Raw genomic sequence first — 22,041 nt, forward strand, 5'->3', positions numbered from 1 at the left:
TGTTAAATTGTTCTGAGTTCATTTTGCTATTCGACATCCATGCAGCTTCAGACAATTTATTTCATTTTTCCTAGAACCTCAGTTGCTTTCTTTGAAAAATAGAAATAATATTAACAGCTTTGCTCAGATAGCATTCTGTGAGGTTTAAATGAAATAACATATGCTTCAAGACCTGGTGTAGGAAGATCCTGAGTACACATCTGGATTTATTTTCTTCTTATCCTAGTATGTGGCATTGTGTGTTCTTTTGTAGCTTGACCTCCAATTCCATTTAGCCATTGACTATGGAATCTGTACTTAACTGACATATACTACAAGTGGTTAGATGTAAAACCTTGCATTTATTCATTCACTCATGAATTTCTGGGTAAGCAAGGTAAATTAATTTCTAATTTTTCAGTTAAGTTTTTCATAGTGACCTTTCTTTCTAAATATACATTTTAATGGTAAACATATTTCTGTCATGGATAGGATCAGACTGAAGGTGTTAGTCACTGCAGCATCAATCTAAGACTTCTGCATACAACATTTAAGCTTGTCCTGATCCACTGGAGTGAGGGTAAATGACCATTTGAAGAAATCTGCCATTTCTCTTGTTCAAGGCAGTTTGTGAAACCATACTCATTATCCTGTCCTGTAAACGTTGTGACTTTGTTTTGTAGCTCCCAGTGTTTTGCTAGAACATTTAAATTAGGTAAACATAACATATTTTATGATAATCTTGTCTTTTCCAAACCACTTTGTTGAAGTAGAATTATCATGAAAGAAATTATATATATTTAAATGTGAAATTTGGTGAACTTGATATACATGCCGAATCTTGAAAATATTATGAAGTCACCATAGTGAGCCTAGATATCCCCCCAAAAGTTTATTCTTGCCTTTCTGTGTTGTTTTTTACCCTTCACTTTCTATCCGAACACAAGCAAGCAACCGCTAATCTGCTTTCCGTCACCATGGATTAGTTTTCGTCTTCCAGAATTTTACATCAGCAGAACCATGCAGCATTTAGATGCCTTGTCAGACTTTTATTTCTTTGACTTTCTTTGTTTTGCTCTGTTTTAGATATGGTTCCAGTACACAGCTCAGGATGACTTTAAACTTGCCCTCCTCCTATGTATTTGTTATCTTCCTTGATGTAGCAACAAAATACCTGACCACACTCTGTGTGATATAAACCACCTTCCTGAGAAGGTATATTCATTGGTACAATAGTGGCATAAATGTTATGAATCTAACCAGCCATTTTTGATTGGATCTAAATTCTACTCCCTGAAGGGGAGTACATACTTGATACTATTAACAGGGACAAGATTGGTGGCTAGATAGGTCATTGGCCCTGGAGAAACCTACTACTACTATTTTCCTAACTGCTCATAGCACTAAAAGTACTCCTAATGACTCATTGCAGTACATCTCTCAATTTAGAGACTTCTTACAATAGATGGCATTTAATACAGAGAACCACAATGGTTCAACTTGTAGAGAATAAGATATTACAGTGTGTCCAATCCTCAAAGGTACATATCACGTTCCTCCATCAAAAGCTCAGGGAACTTCACAGAGGAGTGGAACAAAAAGGTTGTATGAGCCAGAGGTAGTAGGCAATGCAAAGAAACAGAGTTTTCCAGATACAGGAGAGTAGATGTACACATGAACTCAAATTGTGGCAGCATGCAGAAGATTTACACAAACACCAGAGCCAGACAAAATTCAAGCATGGAGTAGGAGAGGTAGACACGGATTCTCATCCATAGCTGAGGAGCTATTGGCATTTGATTCTGACTAGGAGAGAGAAGGTCAGTTTCTTTCAATGGTGTGACACTCTGTATATTGGCCATACTCCATGGCAGGCCCAAGGAGTAGTTGGCCAATACAAACCACACTCCCTACATTTATAAAATACACACACACACACACACACACACACACACACACATTCAGCTGGGGTGACAGCATGACCTTGGGTTCTTGCATAGATAGTGATATGGGAGAGGATCTGGGAGAAATTGGAAAAGGGGAATGAATGTGGTCCAAACACATCCTATGAAATCCTCAGAGAATGTATAAAAACATTACATAAAAAATGCCTGACCAAAGAATATTAAGAAAGTGTTTATTTTGTCTAAAATTCAAAGATACACACCAACATGTTAGGAAAGCCTGCAGCTTAAGTATCAGGACATAGCTGGCACATTGTATTCTGATGTAGAATGTTTTTCTGTATATGTGTTGCTTTTATTGGCTGATGAATAAAGCTGTTTTGGCCAATGGCTTAGCAGAGGAAAGCCAAGCGGGAAATACAAACAGAGATAGAGAGAGTAGGCAGAGTCAAGGAGCTGTCATGTAGCTGACGAAGGAGAAAGATGCCAGAACCTTACCAGTAAGCCACATCCTTGTGGCAATACATAGATTAATATAAAATGGGTTAATTTAAGATGTAAGAACTAACTATGGATATATCTGAGTCATTGGTCAAACAGTGTTGTAATTAATAAAGTTTCTGTGTGATTATTTGGGTCTAGGAAGCCAGGAAACAAAAGCATAGTTTCTGATTACAGTATTCATAGTCAACAAGTAGAGGGACATGGATGCTCCCACTCAGTGAGCTTCTTCTACTTTACACAGAACAAGACACAAGCCAGGAGAATGGTGCAGCCCTCTATTAGGGTAGTTCTTCCCATTTCAATGAACCTCATGTAGCTAGAACCTCACAGGAATGCTCAGATCCTTTCCTAATCTAAATACTTCCTCACATTTGCCTGAAACTGCTTCTTGGGCCATTCCAAATTCTGTCAGGCTAACAAACAATGGTAGCTATCACAGATACAGTCTCATTTTGTAGCTTAGGTTGGCATCAAACTTATAATCTTACTGCTTCCACACATAGAGTATGAGAATTGTAGTCATGCACCATGTCAGGCTTTGTTTGGCTTCTTTAACTCAGGATAATTACTTTACCATTTATCCACTATAAATATTTAATATTGTTTGCTGTTGTTATGTGTAAATACGTTTTCCTCCCCTTTTAATGTCTCAGTACTATCTAAGTATGTGGATGTACATAATTTGAATTTCTCCTGTTGATGGCCTTATTAGTTATTTCCATCTTTCACCTCTCCCAACCAAGTCTGCAATAAGCCTTTAAATATGCATTACTATGTTAGTAAGCAATTTCGTTTCTCTCTGGTAAAAACTGATGGATAGGACATTCTATCATATAGCAAGTAAACATTTACGTTTGTAAGATATGAAGTTCTAACTAGTCCTAAAACCAAATTTGTTCTCAAACTACCTTTAAAAAAGGATAGTAACAAGACTGAAATGGAAACAGCTGTTGCTACCCAACCTGGGGTCAAACTCTGTGCACCAGGAAGCTATCTATGATTGTTTATTTGTCCTCTATAAGTCACCTGGAACAGCCACGTTCATTAGTAAAAATGCAGACAACGAAATTTAGTTAATGTTGCATCATAGGAAATAGGGACAAAGATGTAATGGAATGTTTACATTGTAGCAGTCTAGGGCAAGGTGCATTCCCATGCACCGTTGGCCCACCATTTGTCTCTGCAGCAGTGTGAAGCTCTTTCTAAAGAGAAGAGTTTCCATTCTGGCTGTATTAAGGTCTCAAGGCATGAGATTTTCTGAGAAATTCCAATTTCTTGTGTTCATTGGTTTAGTATTCTGGTCAATAAAGTGTCTCTTTAAAATTCAGTCACTTATTCTAGGCCAGTTGTTCCATAGCCAAGTTATTTAAACAAGTATTGGAACAAACTAAAGCATATGCTCTCTGTCAGTTTTTGCTGGCTGAATGTTGAAGTACTAGACATAATTGAATATTTTACTTTGAAGAAGGTTCAAATGTAAAACTTCCTAATGGGTCTCCAAATAGTTATTTACTCAACTTTTATCCACATAGATGGTTACATCATCAAAAGCATGCAATAGCATTTTCTTAACTCACTGTTGTGATCACTGCATTGTGTGTCTTACAAAACTGACTAATGAGAACGAAAAACGAAGTTTCTATTAACAAAAGCTTAAATGTATTTTACTAACAGCTTTTAGCTGGTTCCAGTAAATCCCTCCAGTCCAATATTCTAGAGTATAACTTTGAAGAATTTTCCTAAGAAGTGATTTTGTAACTCATTATGATGAATGGTATTCCTTTGGGAGACTATTTCCATCAAAGTATCCAGAAGGCTTACTCTACATTAGGCTAATATTGTTGTAAATTGTTTATTTCCCTGAATCCATAGATAGTAGCCTGCTGTCCTTTCTTTCTTGCCAGATTTTCAGAGAGAATCAGCTATTGGAAATTCATAGATGATTTAGTGAAACAACAACTTCCAAATTGAATTACTAAACATTTTTGTTAAGCAAAACCATTTTGTATGTGTCACCATTATATCCATGATTTTAACCCTTTTAAGAGTACTTTCAAAAAAAAAGAGTACTTTCATATTTCCATTTGATTTTAAAATTTTGACATGTAATAATTCTTTGGCTAGAATTTGTCTAAGATGAAGTGAAGTTATCTCAATTTATTTAGTGTTGCACAGATCAAAGCAGTTTATAATTAACCCTTTTCTGTTTGTTATACATATATATATATATATATATATATATATAATCAGGAGGTCTTGACATACTTGCCTTGCCATTTATATTCATAGAGAAATAATTGTTACAGGTAAGCAAATTAAAATGTCCATAAGCCTATATTTTATGAGTAGTATTAATACCTCCATCCCTGGCCATAAAGCCCAGTTCTGGTTCCAAAATTTCACTCTGACTATGAGAAAATGACATAGTACATAAAGAGAAATTTTAAGTTATTTATTTACAGTTTGACTAAAACTAGGGAGATAAATTCTTAATCTGTATTCACTTTTCTTATAATAGTGTTACAGTATATAGAAAAGACGAAATTAAGTCAGGAAATATGTGTATGTAGATTTCTCTATGGACCCTAGTTATGGGAGGTAGGAGATAGTCTTTCTTCTAAATGATAGGTCTTAATTTCTGACACCTGGACTCTTGCAGGTCACCCCTATTCATACTCAACCTTGCATTTATTGAAATAATCCTAATTCTTAGGGCCCTTGTTACAGTATGCTTGCCTATAGTTAACTTCTTTTGGATGATCCAGGAGCATACAGCTTTTAATATTGAGAGATATCAGAAATGTTGGCAATATTATACTGTATAGGAGGTAACTGTCTAACTCAAGCTATAAATAATAAATATAAATAATGAGAAAAATCTGCAGTCATGTATAAAAGTATAAAATAAGGTTCTAAGTGTTGTTGTGAAATTTAAAATTACTCGATGGAGGACATTTAGATAGAAGTTTCTGAGGATGCTGGGACAGATTGCATAGGTGCATCAGAATAGTTAAAGATCAAAGAGAACTATCTTAGGTGCTTGGCACTGGCATGCTCAATGCCACAGAGGCAAAGATAAATAGAGTGTCTTTGAAAGGTGTAAATAAGAACAGTAAAGTGGAATGTAGTTTATTCAGTAGCTCCTCATGAGCAATCACTCAGGTATCTTGACATCTTTCTCATTTATCACAAAACAAATGCTATCAGAATTCATATTGTTTGCCTTTTGAGTATATATGTGAAGCTCTCCCAAGTATCTTTAACGGTGTCACTCCTTACATGGAATTATACAGTAGATTAATGTAGCTTAAAATTTCACACACACACACACACACACCCACACAAGCACAGCATACTGAGTGAACAACTTCGCATGCTTAGTGAGCATAATGGAAATACACAACCAAACCCGGAAGACCACGCTGGGCAATAAGGAATCGGGCCCCAAAGTGTTATGAACAGCCAGAAAATTGGACCAACACAGGTAAGAAATGAGAAATTTTTAGGGCCATTGAACACCACGTTCTTGCAGTGTTCAGTAGCCCTGAAAATTTCTCATTTAAGCCAGGAAGTCCTTGTCTTGTTCAAAATGTTGAAATAAAGCCAGCATGTGCAAGTTCTCATTGATCAACTTTCTGCTGTTGTTCAGGACATCCCACTATGTTTTATGGTCCTTGATTTGCTTTCCAGGCTCTTGTCACAAAGACTGCTTGTCACTCTCTCAGCCACTGTTGCATTAGTTCCTAAGCAAGTCCTCTTATCTTATGTGAATACAGTCAAAAGGAAGAGCTCTCTAAGAAGCAAATTAGTTGAGGAAATAGTTAGCACTTGCTTACTCCCACAATAAATTTCTTTCCTCTCTTTAGATTGAGGACTGCTTTGGTCTATCTTTAAGTGTGATCAGAGTTTGTGTAGATTTCCCCCAGGTTCCTATCTCATCGCTCTCTTTTGACTTTGTACAGTTATTTGTTGGGCTTCTCTGATGAGGGCTATTATTTTACAGATTAGTATTTCATTGTATTTCTGGGAGCACTCCTTTTGGCATCAGACTGTTTTTTTCTTTTAAACTATGTTCTGGGATGTTGCCAGGTAAGCAATAGCAGTTTATTACAGATGATCAATGTTTATACTTCCGGGTTTAAACCTGCAGGGATTTGTTGGTGTCCTTTTCGGTATACCAAACAGGTGGGGAAATCTTGAAAATGAAATAAGGCATCATCAGCACTTGGAAATGCAAAGAGAAGATGGAGCTTCAGGGACCACGGTTATTTTATTTATGTCCTAGACAACCATAACCTCGGTCCTACACATTCAGATCACTCCTCCTCTCAGTCCTATACCCCAGACAGGACTAATGAGCTCCCCCCATCTGAAACTAAAGGTTGGGTTTGGATGACATGCCTTTATTACTTTGCTATCACTAGGACCTTTAAAAAGACTCTCTGTGGAACTTTGCAAAGGACATGACATAGTCTTACAAACTTCTTCCTGCTCACTGCCTCATGCAGCAGCAAACGATTGATAAAGGCTTTTCATAAAAAGAAAAGGAAATTAAAAATTGGACTAATCCTTTAAGAAAAACCCTTGAAGGCTGCTTGTTTTTGTTTTCTTGAGTTGAAATTGACTGAATTTTCAGCCAAGCTGTGTTGGAGGACCCTCAGATGAACTGATTTGTTTGAAATTGTGATATTTTCTTTTGAAAGCCTCCAAACTGATCAGCAGAAAATGGTTTCCAGTAGTGAAAATTATTTGTCTCATATCAAGGACTGCTAATTACTTTCTCTGTATTTCTTATGAGAGACTGCAATAAACCACAGCATGTTCCATAGAACCAGTAATGGATTATTAAGTGGTCAATAATATTTTTCAATTGTATGAATTCATTATAACAGAGTTCTATTTGTAGGCTGATTGTAAAGTGGTAATTTTATTGTTTACTGAGTAAGCATTTACACAGTTTTTTACATTTAATATTTTAAATATTCTGTATATTAATCAATGAGTAATTCAAAGCAATTACCCAGGCTGCACCAGTACTTTAATACACTGAGTTTTCTAATGATAACACAAGAACTTATTTAGCTTCTATGTGTACCTATTCATCACAAAACTTTTTCTATTTAATTGTTGACCATTTACATTTTGTCCTGAGAGTCTCCTATTATAGTTACAGGAGCTCAGAACAAGTTGCCCTTTAGAGTTTTATTTTGAGAGGTTGCTATACATTTTATAATAGAAGAATCTGAATTCCCTCAAGTGATTTATTTTAAAAACTACATAAGTACTTAATAACTTTCATTTCTATATAATTCATAAGAGTTGTCATGACACAAAATTTAAAACAATAATTTCATCACCATCCACTATTTTGGAAATAGTCTATACTCTTTATATATTAAATCTCCCAAATTTCAAGTCAGCTAAAATAACTATGCTCTTTGACCTCACAATATTTATCTGGATCATGATGCCTTGAAGATTTTTGGAGTGTTAATGGGTAGAATTTTAAGGATAATGAATTTTTGAAACTCTCAAAAGCTTAGAAATAGCATTTCAATAAAAATGGTGATGTAGACAATATTACTTTCCTGTTCCAGTTTTGATAAATTACTTTTCCCCACTTGCCACCTAAAAGTCAACATCTGTATTCAGATGGAAAACTCAGAACCTCATTTTATGCAGCACCTCAATATTTAAGTAATTAATTTCTTTTCATCAATACAAGTATCCAAGGATGACAAAATGTGTCATGATTCCCTACTATTGGAGGCTCATGTAACTGTGCAAGATTCAGTAGTTTCTACTTATTAAATATCTTAAAAATAAAGTAGAATTTCATCCTACTTTCTATCTAAACATGATTTTCTTTTGTTAATGTCCCTAGGAAAATACCGAGCCCTAGAAGATCCCTAAAATATTATATGCCCTTTAACCTTAACTGTCTTGGTTTATATTATATATTATAAATATTATATACCCTTTAACCTTAACTGTCTCTTGGTTTAGTTATAGGTAATAGAATATTTCAGTTCATGTTCCTTGTACTTTTTTCAGCTGAGGTGAAAGGATCAGGATCTGCTTCCAGATCTGAGACTCTTGGATCCATCTGTGAAGATGGATTGACTTAAAACCCCTTCTATGTCTTCATGACTTTTGCTGTAAAATCCCATCAGATATAGTAAATAAATATGGTAAATCACCTTTGCCAATATTACCCTTTGGTATTTGTGAAATTGTTATCACAATAAATATAATAGGTATATATCCTGGTTAGTTTTAATTTTCAGCTTAAAACAACCAAAAGTCATCTGAGAAGAGTGAATCTCAATTAATGGATTGCCCAGATCAGATTGGCCTATGGCCCTGCCTATGGGGAAATGCCGTGATCGTTGATTAATGTGAGAGGGCCCAGCTCACTGTGGGAGACACCATCTCTATTCTGTATAAGGAAGCTATTAAGCACAATCATTAGAATCAGTGAGACAGAAAGTTGTACCCCCCCACACACACACACAGAGTTCCTGTATTCAGGTTCCTGCTTTAAATTCCTGCCTTGCCTCCCTAAAATGATGGGTTGTGATTGGAATTATAATTTGAAATAATCCCTTTCCTTCTGAAATTGTTTTGGGTCACATTAACAGAACCATTCACCATACATTTGTTTATATTTTTAAGATATTTAATAAGTAGAAACACAGAATGTCGATGTATTATCTATTGTCTTTTACGTGAGGTGTTTATTTGGATTGTTAATCTTGTTGATGTCCATCAAAAATCCCATCCTTTATTAAGGATGATTAATATTTCAGATGCATTATTGTTGGCTTATTCGCTTACTTCTTTAGATAGAATTGCATCATTTTTAGTTTGTACCTATTATAAATAAAACACCAATAAACAAATGTATGCAAAATGTTTCCCAAAGCTTGCATTTCTCTGTGATTATTGTCCAGAAGCACAACTGCTCTCCGAGTAAATACAAACTGAATTTATAGGAAGCTGCTAGACTGCCTTCCAAAGTGGTATACCAGTTTGCTTTTGCCATTCATGGGTGAGACTTGTATTACCCACTTGTATTACTTGTATTGGTAAGTGTAGTTGTTTCAGTAAGAATTGCCTCCCACATAGGCTCATATATTTGAATGTTTAGTCACGGGAGAGTGGAATTGTTTGAAGGAATTAGAAAAAATATGAGGTTTGACATTGTTGGAGTAAGTGTGACCTTGTTGGAGGGAGTGTGTCACTAGGGTGGGCGTTGAAGTTGCAAGCCCCAGAATTGGTCCAGTCTCTCTCTGTCTCTGTCTCTCCCCCCCATCTCTTCACTCCCTCTCTCTGCTTCACTGCTCGTGGATCAGGATATAGGTCTCAGCTATTTCAACACCATGTCTACCCGCCACCACACTCCCTGCTATAGTGATAATGGACTAAGCTTCTAAAACTAAAAGCAAGGTCCCCAGTTAAAAGCTTTCTTTCATTAGAGTGCTTTGGTCATGGTGTCGCTTCACACCAATAGAACAGTGACTAAGACAGTAAGAGATTTCTGCTTTTCATTTGTTTGTGTTTTATCCTAGGCCATGTATGCTTGCATTAGATTGTAGTTTTAGTTTGTATTTTGCTGATAACTGTGTTAAACATGTTTTTATTCACTTATTAGTCATTCTTGTATCATTTATTTTGAAATGTCTCCTTCAAACCTATTACCCATTTTAAAAATGACCCTTTCACTCTTCTAATCTCTCCTATGTAATCTCTTGAAATATGGTTAAAAACACATTTTTCTTAGAATAAAAATTAGAAATACACGCATGAGACTGTAGAAACATGTATTGAACATATCTATCCTATTTTATTCTTGGAATGTAGTTTCTCATGTTACCAGTCTAGCCATTTAAACCTTAGATGTTTTAGGAGTGTACATTTATTTCTCTTGTGAACAGCTTTTTGGTAAGAACAGGTCTATAATAAACCCAGTTGAACTTTATCTCCTCTAGGGAGTATGCTGCATTTTAGGTAACAAGGTTATGTGTGCAAGGCTAAAAACAACCACTAAGGGTCCATTGAAGTGCTTGTTAAATAATGCGTCCTATGGGATTTTAGGCAGAATTCGGACTTTTGTGTATTTAAGAGAATATTTTGCAATGATAACTCTGACTTCAAAAAAAGAAGTAAAGCAGCTAGATGAACATTACTTATGGTGACAAGTTAAATGTTTCTTTCTCTGCAATTTCACACTCAATCTAGCTTTGTCTCCTTTACTGCTTCATAAAAAGAACAACTAATTGCTTGCAAAGATCTTTCCAACTACGGTTTGTTGAAGAAAGAATACATTTCTCTAACTTACTTAATTAGATTATTTGTGACTTTGTCTTTGTTTTCAAAATGTTTCCTAATTGCAATAGAAAAAAGATTGGTTATCTTGTACAATTTTGATATTATTAAACAAAATTTAGTTTGAAGGGAACAAGTCAATGTTCAAATTTCTTTTTGGCTGAGACAATAAATCTCGTTAACAAAAATGGAGCCTGCCTACATCTGTCAGTGCTTCCTTGGGGAAAAAAATTCTTATCCCAGTGTTTCATCAATCTAGAATGGCAAGTGGTCGTCTATTTGTATTTACTCATCTTTTTCAACAAATGCCATGACTCAGATGCTCATATTAAAAATCAGTGGAAAGTCACTTCTCATGTGCCATCACCCGAGGGAAACTAAATATAAGTCAATGTTGTTGGAAGTGAGTTTCCTAATCAGTTCTCTGAATCTATGAAAAAATAAATGGAGGCATTTCACAGTCATTCAGAGCAAATTCTTTCTTTGTTCCCAGAATTCAAGCTGGTATGACAAAATCTCTTGTAACTTCACCACTCTCCTTTTCTCATTAACTTCAGAGAAATCTCTAGGACTGAAGTTTTCAAACTGCATTTCCTACGATGACTATAGGCCCCACATTAAAGTCCTCCTAAATCCAAACTGTGTTGTCCAACTGCATACCTCCTGTATCAGACATTAAACCAGAGAGTAGGGTGGAAGTGTAGGTAAGGTACAACAATCTATGTCTTAATAAGTCTTCCAGGTGATTCTCAGGCAAGCAAATTTGAGAACAGCTAATCCTAGGGGAAGGTAGGGAAAGGAAAGGATGTGTGTTTAAAAGGCTATGCTGCATTCTTCTCTTACAGTTTTACAGTTGTGAGCTGACATGATTGTTAGCAAGTTATTGTAGCAACACCAATATTGTAGTATTCAATAAAGAATCATGATAAAATTAGCATGACTATTCCAAAATTCCTAAGATTTGCATTCAGCAAAATGGACTTTGCTTTTTAACCTTATAGCAGAAAAAGCATGATTGAGTAAGGTTTTGTGTTTGATAAGGGAAACCATACTATCTTTAAAACATCATTTCTTTGAACGTGACATAAATTCTAGTAGAAAAGTACACGTATTTGTAAAGAAGCTAATTTGTGAAATTTCAAAGTAGCATTCTGAGCAGCGACTTCCAACTGCAAAAGGGTTAATTGTTATTAAATTTCCTAATATATTATAGTAGATTTATTTGTCTGTAATATCTGTTTCACAAAGCATAGTACTAGAAGCATAAAGTTATTAAACTGGCATTAAACATTGGTTTCTAAAACCCTTATTTAGTAAGCTTTTACATCCCAGAAACAGTTACTATAACAAAGAAATTCGCATTCTAAATTTTTTTCTAGTACATGGTCTAAGAGTAAACATTTTCTCTATTCAAAGAATTGAATTCATGTTAGAGTTTGCATTTTATTGATATAGACTATGGATTAGATGCAGTCAGTTAAGCTTTTTCTGAGCCAATTGCTGTACCATCTCCAATGTCAATTTGAGAAAATCCTATATAGTGTACTACATCCCTGGATTACCTTATCTAAATATTGCATGGACATTTCAGATGATATGTCTTGGCATGTGGTCATTTTCATTAACTTATTAGGGATTATTAATCCATCTCTCCCCTTTTGACATCTTGCCATAATTTAATATTTATTGATTATAAAACAGAATACCAGATATTCAAGCAGTTGGTTGATGGGGCTTCACCGGCATCTCGCAGAAATGGTGTTCATATTGGATACTGTAGAAATAAATAAATAAAAACAGGAATAGGAGTTTTGCTGTTTGGTGTGGACTAATGGGAAAATCTCATCAGCATACTGGGTTTTATTTTCTCTCTTATTAAATAACATGGTAACTGATTCCAGCCACATTAAATTGTAAAATTTGGAAGGAAAGGGGAATAAATACAAACCATGAAATATTGCCATGTCTATTGTGTATGTTTTCTTTGTTGTTGTTTGTTCATTTGTTTAAAGAGCAAAGACATAATTATACCCACGCACACACTCAACTTCTCCCAGAACTGCTATTTGAATTTTCTGAAAGGCTTAACTTTTCCCCTTCTTTCTTTTTCTGTACTGTTTACCCAAACACCTCAGACTTCCTTATTCTTTCCTTAAAATTCTCTTCCCTGTCCTTTGATGGTCCTTGCAGGCTTAAGTCAAGGACATGGTTTTTCCTCTTTTCCACTCTCTTCCTCTGAGTAGCTAGCTGTTTGTTGTTACAGACTGCCCACCCTGGGATTTTTTCCTTTGAGCTCAAATACCCTCGTCTTCCAGCTTTAAAACAAAACAAAAGAATTTGCAAAATGTATCCCTTAAACTCATTTAGAAACAGTGGAGAACAATATTAGTTGCTCATAATTTTAGAGTTTAACATATTTGAGTAATCTGTTTGAATGTAATGTTTTCCTCAGTTTTATATTACTTATTAGATTATATATAATATACATGGCATACTCAGAAAAGCAAATAATTTTGCTATTTTAAGCATAGGTGTGCTGTATAGATCACATATATTCATTTTTAAGAGAAATTGCTTTAGAGGGCATCTCTCTATACTTATACTTATTGTACACACTTATTTCATTATATTTTGTGCAACCAAAATATTGTAGCTATAAGCTATTTTGAGGATGCTTTTTTTTTAAACCAGAACCTTATAAGAATCAAAGAGAGCATAATTTTAAGTAACAGAAGTGCAAAATAAGCACAGAATTCTAGCTAACATAAATAAAAGGCCAGAATTCTAACTTTGCAAAAACTCATAATTACTAGCAGTGGGGAAGGGGACATGAGGACAGAAAAGTGAAAGTTAGTGATTTTGTTCATACTTACATACTCTCTTTTTTTTGTCTGAACTTTGTTTCTTTTCAGAGATAGAATTCTGTGAAACTCCTCCTGCTTTGTGCTCTGGCTACCAGACAGACATGCACAGCGTTTCTCGGCATGGCTACCAGCTAGAGATGGGATCTGATGTAGACACAGAGACAGAAGGGGCTGCATCCCCTGACCATGCGCTGAGAATGTGGATAAGAGGCATGAAGTCAGAACATAGTTCCTGTCTGTCCAGCAGGGCCAACTCTGCATTGTCCTTGACTGACACTGACCATGAACGGAAGTCTGATGGGGAAAATGGTAAGAAAGCTACATCTGCAATTTAAATGAAATTCAGGGAGAATGGCTTTCCCCCTTTGCTTTGTTATCACTTCCTATATCTGCCCATCTTTCATTTGGCATGCAGAATACAAATACATGTTAGCAGGTTCCCAGGAACAAGGAATATACTTAAGTATCTGGCAAATAGACACATTTATTTATAACGACACAAAATAGTCTTCATTTCTAAGGAACCCCTAGAGAAATTATCTCATGTAGTCAGCAATATTGTGAATGTCTTATTCATTACTCACCTTTTATTTTCATTTTTTATTTTCCAGTGCTACCCCAGTGGGATTTATTATAGGAAGTACTCGTTTCATGTATTTTGGCTTTATATCAGTGTATGAACAACGAGATGAACAATTATATAGCACACATACTCTCTGTAGGGGCTCTCTATTTTGATCCAAATTAACTTGCTGAGTGTATAAACAGATTCACATTAACCACATTGGAATGAAATTATTTCACAAACGCAATTATTTTAAAGACATCAGTCATTTGCCAGACAATAACTACTAACGGCAATATCATTATACTGTAATTATATATGATTTCCTTATACATTTTAGAAAATGAAATGGTTTTGCTTTTTGAGTTTTCAGAAAGGAGTTAACTTATTTAATGTATGCTCTTCTGCCTCTATCAAAAATCATTTCATAATAGACACATTAAATGATTATTAATCAAGTTAATCTCGTCTACCCATCATTTTCTTTGTCAAAATTTTCTGAGTTCCCTCTTATCCACATTCATGCCATCCAAACTGATTTAAACTATCTTAAAATGACAAATACTATATATTCCTCTCATCTGAGGTGCCTAGATTTTATACAATTACAAAAAATCATTTATATATTTTTATATAAAAACAGAACTGAATTTTTCTAGGAGAACAAAGGGACAGGGAGATTTGGGGAATGAGGATATTAGAAAAATATACTCAATATTCTATATATACCTGTAAGAACAGAATTTAAATGAAAACAAATAGTTGCACAGAAACCATCATGTTCTATGTTCCAGTCTAATCCTCAGAACTGTTTAAAATCTTGTTCTGGGAGACAAGATTCTCTGCTTGCTGGTGCTCTTTTCTTATTCCAGCATGAGATCCCTTGAGAAATTCCCATTTCTTTGGAGTTCATAGTTTTAGTAATCAGTTAGTCAATTGAAAGACACATCTGTCTCTTTTAAATATCTTCATGTCTTCCACACTGGTTATGGCCTGTCACATAAACGATTGCAGGAAGCTCACTCAGTTGAAACATACGTTGAGAAAGAAGTCCCCCTAGGCTGTACTATTCTATCTGTATATGATCCTCGATGGGAGGTTTATTTTAGGGATGAGGAAAAATGAAGAACTAAGTAGCGCTAATGTTTCCACAACTCTGAAAACAATAAACACTATTGATTTCTATGCATTAATGGGGAAATCTTATGATACCTACATAGATAATTTTTCATTAATGCAGTTATGTTTAAAAAACTCTTGGTGCAATGTTCATGTTGAAATTTTAGGAATCTCAGACAACTAGGTGAATAATTAGTAAAATGTTTACTCTTACAGGTTTTAAGTTCTCGCCTGTCTGTTGTGATATGGAGGCTCCAGCTGGTTCTACTCAAGGCAAGTGTTTTGAAATATTTGACTACAAGTTATTTTTACCTCAACCAATAATGACACCTACCTAGTCTGCAAAATGAACATTTACCAACTAACAAGTAACTCATAAGGCTAAACAAATGAAATTATCAGAGATTGGTCTAGTGACCATGTACTGACTTGTTTTTCTCCTTTAATTGTGTGTATTTTGCTTATGAAGAGAAGCTCGATGGCAGGTAGAGATAAGGATAATACATGCTTTCATGGAAAATACTGATTTGTCTTGGGGTTCATGCCTAAATACTACAGCTACCTTTTTGTTCTTGTTCTTGTTTTGCTATTTTGTATTGGATTTAGAATGGCTTTAGCTTTACCATGGTATAAATCTGATGCTGTCATAACTTTCTCGTGCTGCCTAGCAGATAGCCTTGGTCCTTCTCTCAAGATGCTGCTATCTTGGCCTTACAATCGCATTTTATTATCAATCACAAATACCTCATTTAAAAAGAAAAAAATAAAACCAAAAGGCAGGTCATCATTTAATGAAGATTTTTGTTTTTGCATGACTATGTGTGTTTTTATGTTGTACTCATTGAATTTGTTCCTTTGCAGAATGATATGGAGACCAACATTTATAAATGATTTACATGACTCAATTTGTACCTTGTGGTAGGTCCTTTCATCAAACCACATTTATTAAAAATTATGCAGTAGTTAGAATATAAAGACTTAGAATAGTAATTATAACATAGACAGTAGTAATATTTATTATTGTTGTTGGATCAACATTTCTAAATCCCCAATTATATCATCATATGATGCTGTCATTTCAGTCTCAGACCTATTACCTCTATTTCATTATTTCTTTTGTTATAATTGTAACATAATCTCATTATTTCCCCCTTCCCTTTCCTCCTCCTGCCCTTTTTGCAAGAGGAAGGGGTAAACAACAATTTATAAACCCATTTTATAGTAGAATACCTTCTAATCCTTTTGTCTCTCTTAAATGATGTTTTTATATGATGTGAAACTGAACAGCCCTACTTAGAGTTCTGTATGTCTTACTCTGACTCCTACTATTTCCAATAAGGAGCATATAATTTGAGATCTCATCTATAACATATAATAAAATTCCACTAGTGTAGAAACTGTAATTCTTCTCAACTGATAATCATCAGGGCTGGCCTGTATTTAGCATTTTCCTAGAGAAAGCTTGAGAGTGTAAATGCTTTTCTTTTCCTAAATGTATGTTAATTTAAATGAAAGAAAAAATTTCAACTCATTTAAATTTGTGTTTGCATGTAAATGGAGCTATTTATTTCACACTGATATCATCCGTTCATGAAAACATGCCTAGCAGAGTATCTATCTCATTAACTCATTAACTTGAATTTATATATTTTATATTTGAAACATAAAAATCCATAAAATATTTTTGATTTATAGGTTTCAGCAGTTCAGATTCCATGCCATCCTATCTCCATGCTTCAGTTAGTCTCAGTGACACTATTTTGTTTCTGACTTCCTATATTTTTTGTTCTTTTTCCAATTATTGATGAAACTATAGAAACAATATTATGAAGCACTTAAGGATGATTAAAGTTTCACTACTGTGAATGAGGCATACAAGCTTAGATAAAGGAAATTTTTAATTCAGGTGAGTTAACCAACCTGAAAAGAATTTAAGAAGTGAAATCAAAGATGCTTACGATTCTGTCCATCACATGTATACTGTATAACTTAGTGGTCCTTAGTTGTTCTACTTACATTTTTAGAATATTGCCAAACAGATTGATTTCTTTCATTTAATCAATAGACCAAGCCTTAAAAAATGTTTTACCTTTTTTATCAACCATGTTTTGTTGCTGTGAATTTAATTTAAATCTGTAACATGTTATCACCCCTAAAGAATTATACTAAAACTTAACTTGACTGTTGGAATATTTGAACAAGGAGGGAAAATAACAGGTAACAAAAAATGGATACGTTTTTCTAGGTTTTCACAGAACTATCAGGATATTATTATGTTTTTCAGTCCTGCCCATTTGTCCTAAGACAATCATTTAACACCTATCAATACTTAATTTTCTATTAAGAAAAATGCATATGCATTAGCTAGTTGAACCTTGAGGCCTGAGTACCAGTTTGATATCATACTTCTTTCATTATACCCTTCTCACACTCCCCTTTTAGCTAACTGTTAGAGCCTGAGTCCTAGACTATCATACCTCACAGAAGGTGTTATCAAGCACTAGACTAGATAGAAATGTGGCCTGCTTTATTCACTGTTATAGCTTCAATAACTAGCCACAGCATATAGAGCATAATTACAAAGTAGACAAAGAAGAATCATGTCATGTTCTGAGGCTTGGGGGCTTTAAAGCAAGAGATAATATATTTTTCATGAATTATCTATGATCTCCTTGAAGGATAGAAATGCTACATCGAATGAGGCCTGTGGTTATCTAACAAGCAACTTTGCCTCTGAAAAATGATTGCTTCATCATTTCTTGGAACTATATAACAATACTACTTTATATTAGTCAATGTTCTCTGAAGGAACATCTTATACAGTGAATATCCATATATTACACAGGGGATTTATTAGAGTGGTGAACAGGCTGCTACCTGGTTAGGCCAAATCTGTTTCCTGACTGAAGGGCCAAGAATCTTGTAGTTGTTTAGTCTTTGATACTGGATATCTCAGCAGTCTCAACCTGGTGTTAGAATCCTGAAGGATTCCTATAGAGCTGCTCCTCAGTCTGTGTTAGAATCCTGAAGAAGTAGGTCCTGATACCAGGGAAGAAATGCCTCAGTAAAAGGATAGCTAAACTTATCAGTGAGAGTGAGGACAAGATGACCAAAATCCTTCCTTCTTCTATTGTATGCGCCCTGTCGCTACAAGATATGGGCCAGATTTAAGGTTTATCTTCCCAACTCAAATGATCCAAGCAAGAAAGTTCTTCACAAGTGTTGCCAGCTGTTTGGGTTATAGTTGAGTCTGGATGTCGTTAAGTTGAAAACTATGATTAGACATCTTAATTCTACTTGAATATAAGCTATAAGCAGGTCTCCTTATATAGTGCTTGATTTCCAAATGAAAACAAAAACCATGTCATAGTTATCATTTCTGCAACTGGTCACATGACTTTAGCTGGTATTTCTAACTACTTTCTTCTTCTACCCATTCTTTATTTTTTTACCACCCACAGCAACCGATAGCACGATTAATAAAAACCCAGAGACAGATATTGGGGTTAAACCTGAAGATCAGGAAAGGAAAGCAGTGGAGCCACTAGAGAGCTCTTACCTCTAAGAAATCCTCAGACTGAAAGAGAATTAGTTCCTGTCTCATCCCACTTTATATTCCTCTCTAGTGCTAGGATTCAGGGCATATGCCTCCCTAGTACTGGGATTAAAGATGTGGGACACCACTGCCTGGCCTCTAGTGGCTTAGTTTTACCTTCAGGTATTCAGGCAAGGTTTATTTATTAAAATACAAGTGAAATATCCCTATAGCAACCACCTCAGCTACTCTTAGTTCTTTTCCAGGAGGAGTGGCCCTATAATTTTATTCCTGAAGGGTCTGTGTTCTTTGTAATACTGTCAAAATTGGGTTGTTGTAGTTTCACATTAACTTTAACCCCAAAATGTGATAGCAACAAAAGACGCCCTAATAGGTCTCCTGCACTCCAAGTCTTACCTTTCTCACCTCTGTTATGGAGAAGTGAATCAATTTCCACCTGGAAGTCTAAACCAATCACCCCTCTATACTACTACTATTCCTATTTTAGCCTGTTTACTTATGGGCATCAGAAGTCCAAAGGGGCCAGTTAGAAATCTGAGCTTCTAGCTCAGATTTTATGTTTACTGGTAGTAGCATCCCCCCACCTGGAACCAATATTTCTGTCCCAACAGAACTAAAAGTTATGGGAAGAGGAAGCAAAAATTTTCCTAATGGGTCATTATGGCGAGTGGATCCATCCCTATGTATACCACCACTTCATTCCTGGACCCCATAGATTCTGGCTATGGGAAATACATTACCATATATTCAGGTTAATTCTCCCTAATTGTAACTCTGTCTTCAAATGCCATTCTACCTTTCTGTGAAGTCAACTGTTTCAGAATGGTGGGCAATATAACAAGATCAGTGACTTCCTTGAGAATAGACCAGTTGTCACACTTCTCTGTCTATGAATTTAACTTCTTGGTCAGGGGTGATTCTGTGTAGAATGTCATAACAGTGGATAAGGCACTCTGAGTTCCTGTATGGTGGGTTTGTCAGAATCATCATGTGTAAGCAAGGCAAATCCATAAGCAAAATAAGTAAAGATTCTAGTAAGTTCAAAGCACTTGCCTTTCCACATTGGAAGTCGGCCAAAATAGTCAACCTGTTACCTGGTAGCTGGCAGGTCATCCCTGGAAATGGTATCATATTGGAAGGTCAGTATTAGTCTCTGTTTTTGGCAGATCTGGCACTCAGCAACAACTGTAGCCAGTTCACCTTGGTGAGTGGAAATCCATTTGTCAAGCCCATGTACAACCTCTATTTCCATCATAATAACCTCTGTTCATGGGCCTGTTGACAACATGGAATGCTGTTGAGTGATGCTGATCATCCACAAAACAGGTCATCCTATTCTGTTGTTTAGTGACCTCTACTGAAGTCACCTTTTAATGAGCATTTCCATAATATACAAGCCTCTTCACATACTTTAAGCCTGTTAAAGGGTCTTTTCCTCTTTCAATCCCCATTCAAAACTAGCAGTTTTCTGAGCTACTTGATGCATGAGATTGGATGACACACCCTAGTAAGGAATGTGCTGCCTCCACAATCCAAGCAAGCCTTCTTGGTGGTGTGAAAGTTCAGGAAAAACAAATTATACTTTACTTTAGGAAGAATACCTGTGCCCCACACCAGTGAACTTCTAGAAATTTCACTGAGGTAGAAGGCCCTAGAATTTTATTTAGATTTATTTCCCATACTCAGCTTCCCATATGTGTTACCAACAAGTCCAAAGTGGTTTCTATTTCCTGATCACTTGGTCCAAGCAGCATAATGTTATCAGCACTGTGTATCAGTGGGACATTTTGCAGAAGAGACAGATGATCAAGATCCTTTCAAACTAAGTTATGACTCAGAGAAGGAGAGTTAATATACCCTTGAGATAAACTTGTAAAAGGATACTGCTGGCCTTGCCAGCTGAAGGCAAATTGCTTCTTGTGATCCGTATGGACAGGTATCAAGGAACAGGCATTTTCTAGGGCAGTAGCTGCATACCATGTACCAAGAGATGTGTTAATCTGCTCAAATAAGGATATCACATCTGGTACATCAGTTGCAGTTGGTGCCACTACGTGATTAATTTTTCAATAGTCAACTGCCATTCTCCATGATCCATCTGTCTTCTGTGCAATCGAAGTAGGAGTGTTAAAGGAAGATGTGGTACAAACCACCACCTCTGTATCATTCAAACCCTTGATGGTGGCGCTAGTTTCTGTAATTCTTCCTGGGATGTGGTATTGTCTTTGGTTCATTGTTTTCCCTAAAAGAGGCAACTCCAATGACTTCCATTGGCTATTCCAATCATAATAGCCCTCATGAAACCAATATGGGAAATCTGCCAACTTTTAAGTATATATGCCAACATATACCCCAGGTATAGATTCAGGAAGTAGGGAAATAACCACAGGATGTTTGGGGACCCACTGGGATTACTGTGAATAAAATATCACCCAAAACTCCATTTGTTATCGGACCTACATAAGCCTCTACTTTAACTGAAGAGCCACATTTGCTTTTCCTCCCAGAATCAGTACCAATTATGTATGCTCCTAGAATATCCCATAGACATGGGAAATGTTGATTATTTCCTTTCCCCAATCAACGAACCTGACATTGTTTCACCTGTCCTTCCATTGCCATGACAATGCTTACCTTTGTCTTAGATGATTTAGTTTTGCCACCTGGCCCTTTCCCCTCAGGGCCCAATGTTGTGCAAATTCTAATTGGTCTTAATAATAAAAATTCTGAGTCAGATATTACGGGGTGAAAGCTGAAATTTCAGAGAAGCAGAACAGCCAGTCACTAGTTCTTACCTCTGCTTAATCCTCAGACCAAAGAGGTGATACTGGTGTGGTTAGCTCCACACTCTGATCTTCAGGCAAGCTTATTTGTTCAAGTAGAAACAAAGTATTACCACAACCCAATTATAACCCATTGAATTTAATTCCTCCAATTGAGCCACTGTATCTAGTATCCTAACAGCTGGCACAAGAAAAGTCCAACAATAAAGTTCTTCAAATGCACTGTGGCCTTTCTCATCATTTTGGATGTTATCTTATTAGTAAGTGACTCCTTTTCTGAAGGATCAGGCTTTGCACATTATACCCACTCTAGCCTTGCAGTTTCCCAGAACTTTACATTCCTTCATCAACACAGCAAAGAAATGCAAATATCTCCATCATCTTTTCAATAGACCATCTTATGACAAATTTTGGTTGTGCAAGCTTCCATACTAAACCT

The 22,041-nt window shown here is 35.7% G+C and overlaps 1 protein-coding gene across 3 annotated transcripts in view; it reads left to right on the plus strand.

The window, feature by feature from the left end:
- Tenm1 (teneurin transmembrane protein 1) overlaps positions 1-22,041 on the plus strand; it is a 572,293-nt gene that overhangs the window by 57,779 nt on the left and 492,473 nt on the right. For all 3 annotated transcript variants that reach the window (XM_038316304.1, XM_038316305.1, XM_038316306.1), the window contains exons 2-3: positions 13,628-13,888; positions 15,480-15,536. In XM_038316304.1, coding sequence (XP_038172232.1) covers positions 13,628-13,888; positions 15,480-15,536 — 318 coding nt within the window. The remainder of the gene's footprint in view (positions 1-13,627; positions 13,889-15,479; positions 15,537-22,041) is intronic.

Source organism: Arvicola amphibius, chromosome X (genome assembly GCF_903992535.2).
Source record: "Arvicola amphibius chromosome X, mArvAmp1.2, whole genome shotgun sequence".
In the NCBI taxonomy this organism is placed as follows: domain Eukaryota; kingdom Metazoa; phylum Chordata; class Mammalia; order Rodentia; family Cricetidae; genus Arvicola; species Arvicola amphibius.